The sequence below is a fragment of the Pholcus phalangioides genome, unplaced genomic scaffold (genome assembly GCF_987345545.1).
Source record: "Pholcus phalangioides strain wild (caught in Gottingen) unplaced genomic scaffold, Ppha-v1.0 ptg000015l_1, whole genome shotgun sequence".
Taxonomy (NCBI): domain Eukaryota; kingdom Metazoa; phylum Arthropoda; class Arachnida; order Araneae; family Pholcidae; genus Pholcus; species Pholcus phalangioides.
Genome location: NW_028301608.1, coordinates 53,381,933 through 53,400,296, shown reverse-complemented (window position 1 = coordinate 53,400,296; position 18,364 = coordinate 53,381,933). Strand labels below are relative to the sequence as shown.

At 34.4% G+C, this 18,364-nt stretch overlaps 1 protein-coding gene across 1 annotated transcript in view; it reads left to right on the top strand.

Moving 5' to 3' along the window:
• Nucleotides 1-6,866: 6,866 nt before the first annotated feature.
• Ilp7 (Insulin-like peptide 7) overlaps nucleotides 6,867-18,364 on the top strand; it is a 20,070-nt gene continuing 8,572 nt past the window's right edge. The window contains exon 1 of the mRNA XM_089243780.1: nucleotides 6,867-7,233. Coding sequence (XP_089099906.1) covers nucleotides 7,228-7,233 — 6 coding nt within the window. The 5' untranslated portion in view covers nucleotides 6,867-7,227. The remainder of the gene's footprint in view (nucleotides 7,234-18,364) is intronic.

Here is an 18,364-nt window from a genome sequence, read left to right as displayed (position 1 = left end):
GTCTATGTCTACAACAAAAATATTTCCTGGGATCTTTAACGTAGTTGTAACCGAGTTTGATCGTATACAAAGTAACTAAAATCTTGAATTGTAATCTATCCCTATGAACGTGTCGATTAAAGTAAACGCTGATATGCAAATCAGTTGATTCAGACACAGATTGTTTTAGGTATGACAACCTCAAACAGAATTTTTGTGAGCTACATTTGTGAAGTTATACATAAAATAGCAAAGTCACACGATTTCGCTAATTTTTTTGCACGCGACTTCTTTTATACGTAATATACGTTGCATACGTAAGAAACGCAACGTGAAGTTATTTCCTGCCGGATGGGCGAGGTTTTTCGTACCTTTTAGGACGGTCTAATTGTGATTGATGATAACTTTCACTTCCATTCCGCCCTCTTATCTCTAAGTCAGTTATTTCTCTCTCCAGGGGGTACTAATTACCGTAATATTACTGATTATTTACGTCGCTTGAGTTTCCTATCCGTGTAGGTATTGGCCACTGGGAAAATTATTCCAGGCCTCAATTTATTCGATTGTCTTACGATAATCTAATTCCACTATTTTCTGTAACGACGACACAATCTCAACAGATAGTGCCACTATACTGACAAAAAAACCTACCTCCGTCATAATAATGTTTTCTAATTACAACAGAACCGCTAAAAAAAAAAAGAAAAAAACAGAAAAAAACATAGCAAGCACTGTGTGATCTGTCTCCTTTCACTTAAAAAGAATTGTTGGCCTACTGACTAGTCGGTTTTATTGCTTTGCGTCCTTTGCCTGAGGCAGTGATAGGCAAACTTTTTTAGGAACGGGCCAAAAGAACAAAAAGAAAAAATTTTGACGGACCGGACATATTCCGACATTGATTCATAATTGGAAATTTTGTGCTTAGAAGTGGTGAGCCATAGATTCTGCGACGGGCCGCATTTGGCCCATGGGCCGTAGTTTACCCATCACTAGCCTAGAGCATGGTGAGGTTATCTTGGGCCAAGAACTTTGTCTTCCGTATAAACAGTAAAACCTGTCTATAACAATACTGGTAAAAATATTGTTATAGACAGGTTAGCATTATAGATAGTTCGATCATTTGCCCCATTTCCTATCGAATAGAAATTCCACCGGGACCAAAGAAAATATCAATGTAGGGGGAGTTTATCGTTATGGACAATATCGTTGTACACAGATTCCACTGTATTGCCTTAAGGCAAGTTGTTCCAGGTGAGAATAGCATCTGCCCTGCTTGGAAGCAACTTAGTTCTGGTATTTTGGGAAATTCGACAGTGACTGGTCAAAGCGTGTAAAGCAGTGGGGGAAAAAACCAAACAAAAACACTCATATCAATGAAGTTTTTGTAATACGTTTGAGAGTGAAAAAAAAATTCCCAGGGAAAAAAGAATAATTTCAGAAACCTGAAAAGATGCAAAGGACAAAAGGGTGAATTTTCCAAATCATAGGGGGACGCCTGAAATGACATCAAACGGAAGGATGTCTGGTAACCCTACCGTATATGTGCCTCGTACAGAACCTAGATCATAGTTTCCCAAACCTATGATCTATGACCTATATATAGAACTATGATCCCCTTCTTCAAAATTTTTTTCTTCCCATCGCCCCCCTCCCAACTCAAGTCAACCCATTGGATCATATAATAAAGCTTCTACCGCCACCCTGGACTTTCCCATCGCCCACGAGGTGGCGATATTGCCCACTTTGGGAAACACTGCTCTAGATGATATCTAACAAATAGGGAATGCTTAAATATATGTGAGACCCTAACGTATTCACGTTGTAAGAGTTAAGCGTGTTTCATGTTCCAATGGTGCTGCCATTTGGCTTTCATAGTTTGAAGTGAAAATCTCAAATACATAAATTTTCATGTTATGTAGGTATTACGTCGAAAGGGGTTACCTGCACGTGCGCCTCACATCACAGTTAGACGAACCCTAATTTACATGAATAACATAACGATAGAAATTTAAAAAAAGATTTTCCTACTAACAAAATCCGATAAATATTACTGCCACGTCGAATCAGTAATACCGAGGAAAATAATATATTCTTTTTTTTTATTACACAAAGATATGAAAGATATGTACATATTCAAACATGTATACAATATACAAACACATATGTATACATATTTAATACAAACATATGTTCATGTATAATCTATACATATAAAATAACATGTCCTGATTGACTGACTCGTGATCGCCAAGTCGAAACCGCTGAAGCTATAAATATGAAATTTGGTCAGTAGTTTTATTTCATAATCTAAAGGCTCATTAACCTCTGTGGGGGGGGGGGGGGTTATAAGGCATTTCAACGGTTATATGAGGCAATCATGGCCGAACAGATATCGCTGAAGCTATAAAATATAAAATTTGGCCAGAAATATATTTTATAATGTCGATACCCACTAAGGAGGTGGGGGGGGGGGGGTTCTTCATTTTTTTCAAATGTCATATGGGAGAATCATCGCCGAGCAATTTCCAGATTACTAAATCCTCGCGAGCAAAGCCACGGGTAACAGCTAGTACAAACATATATGCATATAATACAAACATATATGCCACAAAAATATGCATTTGCAAACATACAATACACACACTATTGACTCAAGGAATGATAATCTTACCTCTCTATAAATTTTCTTCAGTACTAACACCCATTTAGTCAGTACCATACATACACTTCGTACTTCAAAAAAAAAAAAGGAAAAGTCATATTTTATAACTCACTACTTCCATGTCTATATTTAAATTTGGTTCACTCAAAGCTTGATTTTCAAATATTTTCGGAGAATTCCAGTTCATTGATGTGTTCATCAAGAGAAAAAAAAGTAAAAAAGTTTCCAGCAAATATAATCATGAAGCAGACCTGAAAAAAATATATTTTTGTACAGAGAGACGCGTATACATATGTATGTTATCCATCTTCTTTGTATGTTTTATTATTATTATTATTATTACCCTTTTAGTCGATTTGCATAAACGAAATATCGTATTTGTATAATCAAACTTCAAATAGATTCTTCGAGTTTGTAAGAATAAGATAGCTTATATTAAAAAGTTTCTCGTCTAGAATCGAAATATTGATAAGAATGAATTTTCCAATGCTGCATGTTCTTCGAAAATAAACATATATGTAGTTCCATTAACAAAAAATCAGCATGAAGGGAGGGAAAACGGGGAATCAGTTATGTTTCTTATATTGATGACAGCATGTAAATATGCAAATAAAAAATTGCTCATTGAAAAAAAAATGTATAAGAAACGAATACACAAAAGTACCTTTTTCATCTGGTATTACAAATCGATAATTTAATCTCTACGCCAAATATAACTTTTTTCGTAAACGAAATTGAGTTCAGTAAGTTATTGCATATCACAGAAATGAGTATACCCAAATAATTACTTCAATGAATTCATTATACTGCATATAATAAATATGTTTAATTCATTTTTCAAAAAAATATGGATTTTCTCTAATTCTAATGACATTTCAGTTAACAAAAGTAAAATTTATGCTTTTTTTTAAATGAAAATTTTCATTTTATTTTCTTTAAGACATGTAAGTAAAAGTAAAAATTATTAAATTGTTTAACCCCTCTCTATGACTCATTTCCATAAAAACGTATTGATTTTTTTCTTTTTTTTTTACACACAGGGCTGTAAATAGGTGCTGTTAGAACATTTTCAATTGAAATTATACATCAATCAATACAGAAATTTAATTAATCACAGTGGATTTTAGTTTGAATGGTCAATTAAGTGTAAAATATGCAGTTTCCATTTTATTTTATTGTTATCTACAAAATGATGAAATCTTAATTGGTTAAGTCGAATCACTTTGAATATAATTTTAAATCCCCTAAATTTGATGGAGATTTATAAACCTCTGAACACACGCGCGCGTAAAATTTCAGCAGCTCTCAAAACATGACACCATCAAGGGAACGACTTTTTCTATGAAATTAAAGTGTATTGTACTTACATAAACGTATTTTGTACTGGAATGACACTAAAAGATATACTTCCTAAAAAAATGAAGAAAAGAAATTATATATATATATATATATATATATATATATATATAGTATGATGAAGTGTTTTTTTTTTCTTGACCACGTATTTGTGATGTATATTCAAACATACGTCGGGTCACAGAGGGTTGAAAGCAATAGAGCATTGATATAAATACTTTTACTTGCAATTACGTGAGTGAGGATGCAGCTTCGAATCCTGTTGGCTGCACAGTGGTGGTCGGCTGAAGTTGGTTTTCTGCGGTTTTCGAAGTGCGAATGCGAGCCGGTCTCTTATTTGAAAAAGTCTCAGCTTCAAAATGTCCAACACAGATGGCAGCATTAACAAGAATAACAAACAAGAACAACTTTGACAACGTAAATACATTAGGTTCTCACACATACACACACTCACAACACACATTTCGACATGTACCAATTCACTAGAAATTCCGCAGCGGAATGTGTACGTGGTGCATGTGCGGTTAAGTTGTAGCGTCAGTTACATAGATAAAATAAAACGTATAAACACATCTACTCTTTTATCCTCGTATTAATAATTGAAAGTATCCAACTTGCGTGTGCATAATATTGTATTTTATATCATTTTAATTCAGTTTTGGTTATGTATTATTTTTCTCCAGAAATGAAGGAAGTTCGCATTGCCTTTGACAGAAATAAATATCCAGCAGTATAGCTACAGACATTTGAGCTTATGCTGCCCCTTTGAGCTCCATCCCACAATTATTCATGAATACATTACATAAAAAAAAAATTATTTACCCATCAATTATGATAATCGTAACTTTAAAGTGTGTGCATAGGGAAAAGTGAATCTTATTTAAATTTATTTTAAAGTGTCTACTGAAATAATTATTCTAAATAAAATAAATCAACTAGAAAAATAGCTCAAATTTGCCCATATGTAAATTATTTCAATTTTTTTTATGAGTAATAAGTGTTTAGGGGGAAGGGGGTTGGTGCACGATCTTGGCTTCCCATGCTTTCCTATAGGAAAAATCTTCTTTTAGGAGCATTTAAAAATTTTCTTTTCAATTTAGGCACTCAATTTTTTTCCCCAAATCCTATGTACATTTTTATATAATTTAAGAAAAGGAATTGGGAATTTAATTGTTGGACTTATTTTTTCTTCAACAACATGCAGCTTTTTCAAAAATCACTGAAACTCTGAAAGTTATCCCTACTTTGCGCCATAAAATTTCTTTAAATCATTTTAATAAGAAATTCTATCATTAAAGAACGTAACACTTCAGTGTGCACACTCAAAGCTTCAAGACATTTGAACAAGTGATGTTTGAAAAACTGTTCCTTATCTGACATAAAAACTCAGTTTTCAGAAAAGAGCATTTTAATGAAAAATGTTAGCATTTATAATTCTTGTCAGCAGTTTATATTAAAATATCTCAAAAATATTTCTTGTTGCAGGTTGAAAAAAAATTCGAACACAGACGCAGAAAATTTTGTAGTATTTAAAGATTTAAAAATTCGAAAATGTGTCATTTTAGAAAATTTGCATGCGCCAAACCCCCTTATGTCAATTTCAGTTATTAGCCCCAATATTTCATCCACACTGACCCACAAATTAATTAGTTGAAACGGATTAATGTTCACCATTAATGCACATTCAAGTTTCACACGGTGTCCAAAATAAATTGGTTTCATCCTCTACGCTAACGAGTACGCTGATTTATCCGTTTTTGATCGGCATATTGAATCGATTAATTTTTGTCCATAAAATAGCATAAATTTCTTTTTCTTCGAAATTATTACTATTATATTAAAAACTATATTATTTAACTATTCAATTATCCTAATTTTTCTTTGGTTTATAAAATTTTATACCCTTCAAATAAGAAAAATGATGGTAAAATATATATATATATATATATGTTATCGTAAAGGTGATAAGTCGGCTATCATTCATACTCACCTACCCCCTAGGTAAGTTTGATAAATTAATCGTTTTTACCTGAGATTATTCATAATACCCGAGCCGTTGGTAAATTTTATAAATAGGTCTACTTTAAATGTGTCGCCTTTATCTGTGATTATGCATAACACCCTAGTGTAATTGGTGAATTTGATTAATATGAAAAAAAATCTAAATGAGCCTAGTATGTAGGATGAATAGGCCTATTTATAGTCAGACCCCGATAAAATGATAAATTTTAAGATCGTACCACGATATAATGATACAACACATGTATGAATTAACATGCATATCAATATAGTACGATTTATCATGTTTACCAACTACGTGACGCTTGAGTATTATGCATAATCACCGGTAAAAGTAATATTTTTTAGTACTTATTAAATTCACCAACGACGCTTGGTTACTATGCATAGGTGCCAGTGCGAGTGATAAATTAAGGGAAATTTATCAAACTTACCAAAATGCTCGGCGATTATGCATAGTAACCAGTTATTAACCGGATTTATCACATTTTCTGTAGCATATCTTATTTCTCATGTACAGAAAAATACTTGTAATTGCATCGTCAGATATAAATCATATCCAAAAAAAATAAATAAATAAGAGAAAATTTTTTCATCTTAATATATATTTTTTTGCTTCTTTTACAAAATCGACATAAAAATAACGCTAAAAAAGAGAAGATAAATTTCCATTTATCAAACAAAATAACATTATATAATAGACAATCCCTCTGGCCAATTGTAGAACCGAGAGAAAAACAGCACAGAAATTAGCCAATGACGGACGGTTTTGGTATTGGACGTCATTGTTGGGAAGAGAAAAATAAAATTCCCACTGTGTATAAAACCCAGACACACTAAAAAAAATGTTGGAATCCAAGAAGTGGTAAATACTCAGATTACACTACAAATTGAGTGTTGTTAATAATAATTGTTTAGCATTTTATCATTGTAATAATAATTGTGCACCCCACGCACCTTATTTTGATATCGAGGAGGGGGAGTTGAAGTTTCGCGCCGTTCTTTGCAGAGAGTTCACCTCCAAGCGGAAGATGTCATCACCCATGTCACAGCGGCAGAAGCATCAACGTCAGCCTCTCGCAGTCTTCATCTTTTGACATCGAGTATAGCGGAATCACCAATAAAATACATAATAATTATTTAAAAAATATATATATTTTTGCCGATTTATACCAACCATAAAACTTGTGAAGAATCACTGCTGCTATAGAATGCAAGTAAGATAATTTTTATACGATATATTTATGGATATCAGTGTTTCTTCTCTCTTTCTATCTCATGTAATGAATTATGTCAAGAGTATAAACTAATTTACAGTCTTTTATTTTCAATTCAAAAAAATATTCCTCAAAATTTTAAGTCGTGCCAGTTTTATTCTTCTACAGTTTTTAGAAATTTTTACCTACTTCCTTTGCGTCATATAATACTCTTTTTTACTTATTATACTTTTCCTGAACCATAATAAAGGCTTATAAAATTTAAGAGATATTATATGTTAACATTTTATAGGACGTGCCCATACACGCGGCATTTTAAAAAAAGCGTTATTCAATGTATCAGTTCCAATAGACGACGTACACTCTTATTTTGTGATTTAGGAGGAACAAAAATTTATGAGTGAAGCTTTGCCACTTCATAATTATATATTAATCCAGAAAAATTTGCTCTTGTTTGCGTATTTGTGAATGGTTTTTTTTTTAGTTTGTATTTTTATTTGACATTAAGAATTTTGTCGTGTGTGTGTTTGATATTTTTTTTTTCACCAATAAAACACGTAATAGATATATTAAAAAAACATCATCGATTTATAAAAACCATAAAATATTTGTAAAGAATTTCTACTGCAAGGAAACCTCTTATAATGAAACTAAGATGATTTTTATACGATATTTATCGGATATCAATGTCTTTTTCTTCTCTATCTCTCTCTCTCCTTACTAGAAGTTTTCATATAATGGATTATGAAATTAATCTCAGTCTTTTATTTTCAATTCAAAAAGAAAATATTCAAAATTTTTGAGTCGTGTCAGTTTTATTCTTCCACAATTTTTAGAAATTTTAGCGTGATTCCTTTGCGTCTTGATGCACTTTTCTTTGTATTATACTTTCCTTGAGTAGTAATAAAGCGTATGCAATTTAAAGGAATAATGTATCCAAGAGAAGACTTCATATAATTTATCATATTCCTACTTTTAGGAAAGAAACTTTTTTTAATTTTTGTTATTTAGCGCCGAAATTGTTTAATTTATTACCACTGGAAATACAGCACATGCCCACATACGTGGCATTAAAAAAACATTAATTCCAGTAGATGACGCAGACTCTTATTTTATCATTTAAGAGAAGTAAAAATGTAACCAAAATTTCATAACCATATATTAATTCGGAAAAATTTGCTTTCGTTATTCGTATCATATATGTTTTTCTTTAGTTTGTATTTTGTATCTAACATTGAGACTTTTGTGTTGTGTCTGTGTTGAACACGTTTTTTACCGATAAAATATATATTAAATACATTGAAAAAAATCACTGATTTATACAGTGTTTATTATAATATTTGTAAAGTATCGCTACTGCAAGAAAACTTCATAGAATGCAAATAAGATAATTTTTATACCATATATTTATGGATATCTCAGTGCGTTTTCCCCACAAAACTGGAAGTTTTCATGTAATGGATTATGTTACGATTATAAACTAATTTACAGCCTTTATTTTCAATTCGAAAAAATATTGCTCAAAATTTTAAGTCGCGTCAGTTTTGTTCTTCTATAGTTTTTAGAAATTTTTATCTACTTCCTTTGCGTCATAATACTCTTTTTACTTATTATACTTTTCCTGAACCGTAATAAAGTCCTACGAAATTTAAGAGATAGTAATTATATCCGAGAGTGAGAAGATCTCAGATAATTTATCGAATTCCTACTTTTGGGAAGGAAATTTTTCGTAAACATTTTCCTTTTTTAGCGCTGAAATTGTACAATTAATTCATTACCACTGGAAATACCGGACATGTCCCATACGTAGCACTTAAAAAAAAGCATTATTCAATTTATTAATTTCAATTGACGACGTACAGTCTTATTTTGTCATCTAGTAGGAGCAAAGACTTATCTATTCCGTCTATAATTTTTTGGAATCTTAACTTCCTTTCCGTCATGGTGCTCTCTTTTCCGTATTATATTTTCCTTGAACCGTAATAAAGGCTTCGCCATTTAAAGGATAACATATCCAAGAAAAGAGATTTTATAATTTATCGTATCCCTACTTTTAGGAAAGAAACTTTTCATGAACATTCTCATTATTTAGAGCCAAAATTGTATAATTGATTACCACTGGAAATAGAGGACATGCCCACATACTTAGCATTGAAAAAAATTCTTCAATTTATCAATTTCAGTAGAAGACGTGTACCAGGGGTATTCAATGCATGACCCGCGGGCCACATGTGAGCCCCGAAACGTTTTGCACTTGCCCGCTGATGAAAAATCTTACAGGGTTGCAGAATGCTGAAAAGAAAAGAAAAAAAAAACCTCAATGAAAAAACTGTATTCCGGAATCGGTAATTTTCGAATTCACTTTCAAAAAATATTTTACGGCTAATGAGAAAAATAACTTCAAAGCTAATGAAATAATTAAATAATTTCAGAATTATTGAAAGAATTGATTAATTTGTAATTGAAAACATTAAAAAATATTGGAAAAAATAAATTTTAAAATGAATGAGAGAAATGATTTTACAATCATTGAAAAAAATAATTTTAGACTAGGTGAACAAAACATTTTGAAATTCTCATGAAAACTCATAATAAAAATGAAAGTAATTCTAGAGAAATATTTTCAGAATTAATGAAGATTCATATTTAATGGGGGAAAATATTTACACCCATTATGACGCCACTATGTAAATCTACGCAAGTATCGCAGTATGACTACTTGGCTTTCGAACTTCATGGAATTTTTTTTTGGCCTGCAATATCTGCAAAGATCCCTGACGTAGACTCCTATTTTATCATTTAGGAGGAGCAATATAATTTACCCACCACTTCATAATTATAATATAATCATGAAGTAGTTATGAATTAATTTATTATATTAATTCAGAAAAATTTGTTCCTGTTTACGTATTTGTGTTTGGTTTAGTTTGTATTTTTTCATCTGACATTGGCAATTTTGTCTTGTTCGTGTTGTATATGTGGTTTTTTCTTGTTTTGTTTATTTTGTATAGTTTATTCGGCATTCTTAAAGCTTCAAAACACCCTACTTCAAAATACCCCGTTGATGCTCTACCTAGTATGAGTATCACTCGGTTGAATGGCGCTATCATCATGGTAGCTATAAGAGAAGCTGTTTTTCCACTTCCAGAAATTTAAACACGAGTATTCAAAAATATATATATTTGAAAAATGCGTACTAATTTGTTCTCCAATATGTTTAAATGCAATAAATGCACAGCACTCGAGTATACTTGACAGGCATTTGTCCATTTCAAACAAAAAAGTTCTCGGAATCTGTGATACCTGAGGACACAGTGATTACACCACGTAATTGTGCTCAACCTCAAAAACATAATAATAATTTTCTACAGAAAACTTTAGAATGCTGATAATAAAAGGAATTAATGGTATTCCACGAAATTTTAGCTGGAAATTTTAGAAACCGGTTTGCCGCTGTAAACGGAAGGATTCACGTTAACCTCCTTAAAACTAATTTTCGGTTTATTTTTCAGTAGTAAAATTACCTCTTGACATAAAACTGAAAACTAATATGAAGATTAGTTAAAATATTTAAAAAAAAGATCATTTCAATAACTCTTTTAATCATTTACACGAGATATTTGGAATATCTCGAACGTAGTATCATGGAAATCCATGAATTTCCAATTCTGCTTACTTAGTCCCTTCGTCGCTTTAATGCACGAGTTTTTATTTTTTTGCACTCTAGAAATTCATCATGGTGATTTGCTGTCCTTTATTTAAAATTTATTACAATTCTAGAGAGACTTGGGGCCCAAAACAATAATTGAAATTTTTTTGATGCCAACTGAGTTAAAAAAATAATTGATTTTCGATCAAGTACACGATGCATTGAGAAGTTAAAACATTTTAGAATCATCATTGGTAACAACGGCAACAGAATTATCGTATTTTAACATGTATAAGAACCCCCCCCCCCTGATTTTTTTTGTCTTAAAATTCGGAAAAAAAAGGTTGAAAAGGTATGCTGCTGTATCTATAATACTACCCATGTATAAGAAACTCCTCCTATTTTTGGGATACAATTTTTGGCAAAAAAAGGTTCTTTATACACGTTAAAATACGGTAATTACTTTAAAAAAATAATCATCAAAAGCTCTTTCCATACGGTATTATTTTGCTTTACAATCGGAAAGTTTTTCTTAGTTGCTTATCCCAGAAATGTTGAGTTTTGAGAAAAATTTTTTTAATTTAATGGAAAATTTTTTTTCAACCTAACGTATGAAATTCGTAAGCTTGGGTGTTACGCTGAAAATACGAAGTGGCTGTTACTAAAAAAAAAATTATTGCGAATCGGACTATATATTATTATAACGTAGAGTCGTAGACCATTAAAAGTCTAAAATGCAGTGAATGCATCTCATAATATTGCTGTGGAATCATCTCATTAGGATGACGTTGGAAATTTCTAGATCTTTTGTCAAAGTTAGATAAATGCGAAAAGGCTCTTCTTTTCCCGAAAGAAAAAGTAAACTCTACAGATTTTGACAGATTGAGAAAAAAACTGTGGGTGATTTTTAATATTAAATATTATATTTCTGAAATGTTAGGATTTAAATGCATTGGAATTTAAATGGCAATCAGAGCTTAAAATCGACAGAGATTCTCAGAAAGTTTAATTGAAAATGTTATTAAATCTCTTATATATATTATTATGTTTAATGTTGATACATGTTTAACTAATTTTAGGTAATACAGCATATTGATATTTGAAAAAAAAAATCGTTTTAGACGTTATATGAACTTACGTTAGATTTCTAGTGTCAATATTGGGGTTGCTCTTCTCGTGAATCCTGAAATCGCCAACACATAAAATCACAATTACTACAGCTGGTTTTTAACAGCGAGCGCACAGGGCGCGCCCTGAGCCTCGACTTCTAAAAGGCTCCCAAAAAACCCAAATTTACTTCATTTTTTTTATAATTTAAGGGGGCCCGATATTTTCTTCTGCGCCGGGGCCCAGGGCCGTAGCATGCCTTCTCGAGGCTCCGGGGCCGATATTTTCTTGGGTGTCCCTTAAAAGAGGAAAATTATGCAAATTCGGTCACTCACATAATTATATACTCTTTTAAGTCACTCCCATAATCACAATCTCTAGGTCACTCACATGCAGGGGCGTAGGGTGCCTTTTCGGGGCCCTGGGGCAGATTTTTCCTTAAGGGGCGCCTCCTTCTTGAAAAGGTAGTTATTATTCAAAATAAGTGTAAATTTTGTTGAAGTCTCCCATTCGGCTCGAGACTCCGGGCAGTACCCCGGTTCCCCCGACCTAGTTACGACCCTGCCATCAACCGACTTTAATACACCTCTGATAGATATTGATCATTAAAGGAAAGATTCACGCACTCTTAAATACAGAAATATTTTGAAACATTATAAATGATCTTAAATAATCCTATAGTGTATATTTCAATCTTGAATGTTTTGTCACTTGTTTCATAACCATCAAACGATGTTTCTTTTTATAGAAAAGATTGAAATCCATGCCACATCCATTTTGTTTTCTAGACTCCTACGAATGATGTCACATTTAATTCTACCCTTTTTTTGATGATAAAAATTATCTTGATGATCTTAACATTATTTTTTTCAAATATTTTTCCAATGTCATCTGAATAATTCTCTTAAACGTTATAATAATATTCTATCGATCACCACACATAACAAGCATTACACAGAAACAAACTTCACGATTAGGCTCACAACACGTGCACGCATATTCCGGCATGTACCAATTCCTTAGAAATTTTGTAGAGGAATGTGTACCAGGTGCATGTACGATTAAGCAGTAGTAGTGCCGTCTTGGGCCCACCCGGGTACGGCTTGAGGGCCTCGAGTGTAGAATGTGCCTCATAAAAATGAGATCTGGTTAAAATTTTCGAAATTAAACATGTCTCGCACGGTACGGGGACTCAGAAAAATCACTTTGCTCGTGGGGGACTATATTGAAATTTAAATTTTGTATCCCGATATGTATACGGCCCTCAGTGGTCATAGTGACGGACTCACATCGCGAGGTCCCGGGTTCGAACCCCACCGTCGCCGCAATGGTGGTCGGCTGAAGTTGGTTTCCTATGGTTCCCAAGTTCGAGGTGCGAATGCAAGCCCATCTCTCCGTTAAAAAGTCTCGCCGCAGAGAGCAACGGTGGAATTTCGGACTTCTCGTCGCGACTTCATGCTGTGAGGATGTGCGTGGCTAGCGCTCCTGAGCTTTGGTAAAGAAACGACGATAGTATCATCGAGTGAGAAAAATACTATTTCTCGCTCCCAGCAGCTTAGAGCGTTGTTAGTGTGTAAGTCTCTACTGCTGGTAATCGACTATTTTTCGGCGGCCGCAATCAAAAACATTACACTTCACTCATAGTTCCAAAAATATGTGGTAGATGGCAGCACTATAACAAGCATTACACAGAAACAAAAGTTAGGTTCACAACACGGACACGCGAATTCCAACATGTACCAATTCGTTAAAAGTTCCGCAGAGGAATATGGACGAGGTACATGTGTGTGGTTTTTAGTAGTAGTGAAATAAATGACACATCTATAAAATGGGTACGTTATTTAAATACTTTTTCTATCTAGTTTGAAAGTATGTTTTTACAGCCAACAGTTTATACGAGTTATTTGAGGTAAAACGGACTCAAGTTTTCACCCTGTATAAGTTATCTACTTTTAATGAATCTAATCTACTGTAATGTTAGCTTTTCCTTCGCAAGAATTTAATTAGTTCAAATTTTTTGCGTCACTTGAAACATGATTTTCAACTGTTCCGAAACGGAAAAAAATTCTACTTGTAGCAGACATAATATTTTGAATTTTTCCATCCAGCTATCTTTTTTTTATTTAGTTTATGTTATTTTTTTTATATTTTAAAATTACTATGTTTAATTTATTTATTTTTATTTTATTATTTTTTTGGATATATGTAGTTTACAGTTGGCTTTCCACATAAATTCAAAAAAACATATTTTTTAATTTTAAATTAAAAAAACATTTATTAGGTACTTGAAGAGCACAAAGTTTATTTTCTCTCGTAGCACTTGAGCGAAAGAAAACCAGATTATGTTGGATAAGGATTTGAGGAAACTAGTAACGCAATTTCGCTTGGAAATGTCAAAAGTTGAATATGATATCGTAAGAATTACAATAACGCGGATTATTACGATACACGGTACATATAGTAAAAATATTTTCCTGCAATATCAGCCCTGACTTCTGTATTTCGTAAGTCCCTCTTAAATTTTTGGAATGAGTACAAAAAAGCTGTGACACCAAGAAGCTCAATACCGTTTAATCCTTACCGCGGTTTTTTAAATTTCACTGATCCACATCCAGAGGCGGTTTTATGACTTTGCCGACTGTGGGCGCTACACATATTTTGCCGCCCTTCTCCCCTTTCTAGTCCGATTTTCGTGACCCACTAGATTCCTCGAATTCGCCTCCATAACCCGCTTGATCCCCACCCCAACCCCCATAAATACACCTACGTCTCTAAGTCACACTTTTGGTCACTAACATGCGTGCACGGTTTTGGTTACTCACATGATTGCACACGTTCCTAGGTCACTCTTCTAGCTACTCTCTGACCCGATCCTTTGCTCTTTAGGTCACTTTTATTAGTCACTCACATGCTTGCACACGCTCAATTGCATTCTTTTAATCACGCACTGTCCGGGTCCCTCGCTCTCTAGGCCACTCATTTAGTCATCCACATGTTCACACACGCTCAGTCACTCTTTTGGTTACTGACGTGCTTACACACTCATATTCGTGCAAACTGAATAGACCACTCGTTGTGTCACTTACTGACTTGGTCCCTAGCTCTCTCTAGATCACTCCAATGTTTGCATACGCTTTAGGTCCCTCACGTGCTCGCACATTCTTTTTGTTCACTCATATGCTTGCAAACTTTCTTAGTCACACTCGTTTGGTAACTCACGGACCTAGTCTCCCGTTCCAGGATGAGGCGAATTCATGTCACCACTTATACCACTTACGGGCTATACAAATTTTGCTAAAACTCATTCCTCAAAATGGTCACTACTCTCAACTTGTCACTTATAACTTATCAAGTCCCCCTGTAAATACGCCACTGTCTACATCAAAACTGGCGCAGTAAAAATAACAAAACCCTCTTTAAAATGCCACATCTTTTAAGAATAAGGGTTTTTTTTCCGGTTTTGTGCAGGTGGTAGTACCACCCTCCCCACCACGAGAACAATAAACTGAGCGAGACAAATACTCCCATCTTTTTTCTATCATTTATACTATACGCATATTCCTATATTATCCCAAAGGGAAGGGAAAGAAAAAATGTTTTGAACACACACCGTCTCTCTCTCTCTCTCTCTCTGTTATAAAAATGTAAACAAAAGCTTACTCCACCCATCTGGCAGGTTACGGGAAGGGGTTGGAGAACAGTTCATGTTAATCTCTCGATCTCAGAACTAGGAGTGGAGGGGGGGAAGTCGTGAGATCGCAACGCAACCCCCCCCCCAGTTCATTGGCGTGATCCCACCGACGGTTTGCGGTTTGCGCACCACTAATAATCCGGCTGTGCGCTCTCGATAATCCGGCCGTGCGCTAGTTCGGCCCGTCCAGCACAATCCGCGTTTTTCTTAATTATTAATCTGTTGAGTTTCCTGCGTCCCCTCCCCTATTACAGAAGGAGAAAACCTTTCACTGCACGTCTTTGAACTTCTACTTAAAGACGTGCAGTGACATGTTTTTTCCTTCTCTCATAAATAATATGAACTTCTACTTATATTATTTATAGGGCTGGAATTTTTTCATGAACTAAAAACCGACGGAATAATCCTAATAAAAAATGCATTCGTGCCCCCCCCCCCCAAAAATATGTTTTTATAAATGGGCTGACCATATTTTTTCGCGAGAAAATGATCGGAAATCGCCAATTATTGTCTAAAATGATGCCGAAGAAATGATGACACAAATAAAATTGCCATTGTTGTTAATATCGCCGCCACTCGTTACCAAAATCGATGTAGGTTACCTGGAGGGGCGCTTCATTGTTTTGCTGAGATATGCAAAATAATGCTCTAAAATATTAAAATACGCCTTAAATTCTGAAGATCATGAAAAATACTTTAGAATTTTTCTGAAAATCATGGGAAAAATGGCTCAAAATAACTGAAAATCATGGGAAAATGTTCTTTTCGTAAAAATAGAGAAATGTGCAAAAACATGAAAAAGAATATGCAAAGTCATAGAAAGCCGAGCCCTAATTATTTAAATGGGTTTTTTCAATTGACATCTAGTTTTCGATAATCTGGCACACCCTAGTCTGATGTGTGCTGAAAATTCACGAGAGTCAGTGTATGCCTTTTTCTATATTGGAAAGGGGAAAGCTTTTGTTTGAAACAGGTTTGCTATTTTTCTTTTTTTTTTTTGTATCACAATGGAGCTTTTACGAGAAAACTTCGATCATTTTATAATTTTTGTCGCACCACATCCATTTTTCTACACGCGAGGGCTAATTAGACTGGGACCTACAATTTATTGCCGATACCAAACGGCAGGGTTCGACATTTTGCTTTTTTTTAATACCGAGAGGTTGGTGCGCTAATCCCTATGTGTGGGACAACCTGCGGTAGTATTCATTTCCCGTAGTCATATTGTCATAGTTTCTGTTGTACCTCCGTGTCAGAAAAATTTCTGACAAGGATGAACCGGTATCGAACTCGCGAAACCTCTAAACATCCTTTCGTATCCAGGCATTGATTATTGTGTAATATAAAGAAAATAAATGGATACGACCAAGTCACTTTTTTTTCCCAAACTCATCTTGAAACTCGATGGTACGAAACCCCACAGGAACCGAAATAGCATTTAGAAACAGTGGGCTATTTGTTCTGATTCCCGTGGTGCTATAATTGCGTGGCTTAAAAATAATTTGTAACAAAATAAAAATTAAATATTCCCTTAAAACTTAACGGAATAGTCAAGCGGGCATTATAGTGTGTATTATTAGTTGTTCAAAACGTTTCGATTCTCACGGGGCTTCTTGGAACAAAAATGTAAGGTATATTTGTGAAAATTCAAAGAAGCGAAACTCCACGATAACCAATAATTTGAAGTTCGGGTGCTTCTTTACAGTTTTGGATCACAGAATCCAATTTTGAAGGGCCTGGATGGTCACCCGTGCTTGTTTGCACTTTAATGAAATTGCATAGTTGCCGAGAAAAAAATAAGACAATTCGTTGAAAATTCAAAGAAACAAAGCCCCACGGTAACTAATAATTTGTAGCACCAATCATTTTCGTTTCCGGACCACCTCATTCCTTCCGCCCGTGCTGCTACTTTCGTTCTTTGCGACCACTTTCGCTCCGTGGAAGTATTGAGCTTTCACTTCACACATTGTTGGCACAAGTCCCACAGTGGCCACTTGTTCACTGCCACACAAAGCCGTTTTAAGAGAATCATTGGCCCCCGGGCCAAGTGATTTTTCTGAGGCCCTACCAGACAAACTTTCGAAAATTTCCACCGGATCTCATTTTTGTGAGATCCTTTTCTCTTGAGACCCTCGGGCCGTGCCCGGGCGGCCCATGCCTTATGGCGGCACTGCTGCCACATCTACTTCAACTCGCTTAGTGCAATTCCATGTACTTTTTCATACACTCCGCTTCAGTGACATTCTGCCCCACAATTAGTTACGAAGTTCGTATCATGACCCATTCTGATTCTCTGTCTTTCTTCCACCATCCTCCTCCTCCTCTCTCAGTTGCCGAAACAACTTCAGATCATTTTATGAGGGGGGGGGGGAATTTCTCGAAACAAATTAAGGCATATGCGTAAAATTTAACGAACCGAAGCCCCACGGAAACCAGAAATTTGTAGCAACCCCTCCATTACTGAGCTTGGGGTTTTCAAAGCACCCGTACCCTGCGGCGCTTCCAATTTGAAGAGGCTTCCACTATCGCTTTCTTACGAGCGTGACGCTTTCGTTCCGATTCTTAGAAGTGTTACTTTCACTTCACACATTGTTAGCGCAAGTCGATCATCGGCCACTTGTTTACTGTCACGACATCGACAGCTTCAAATCTCTTAGCGTAACTTCATGTGCTTTCTTGCACTC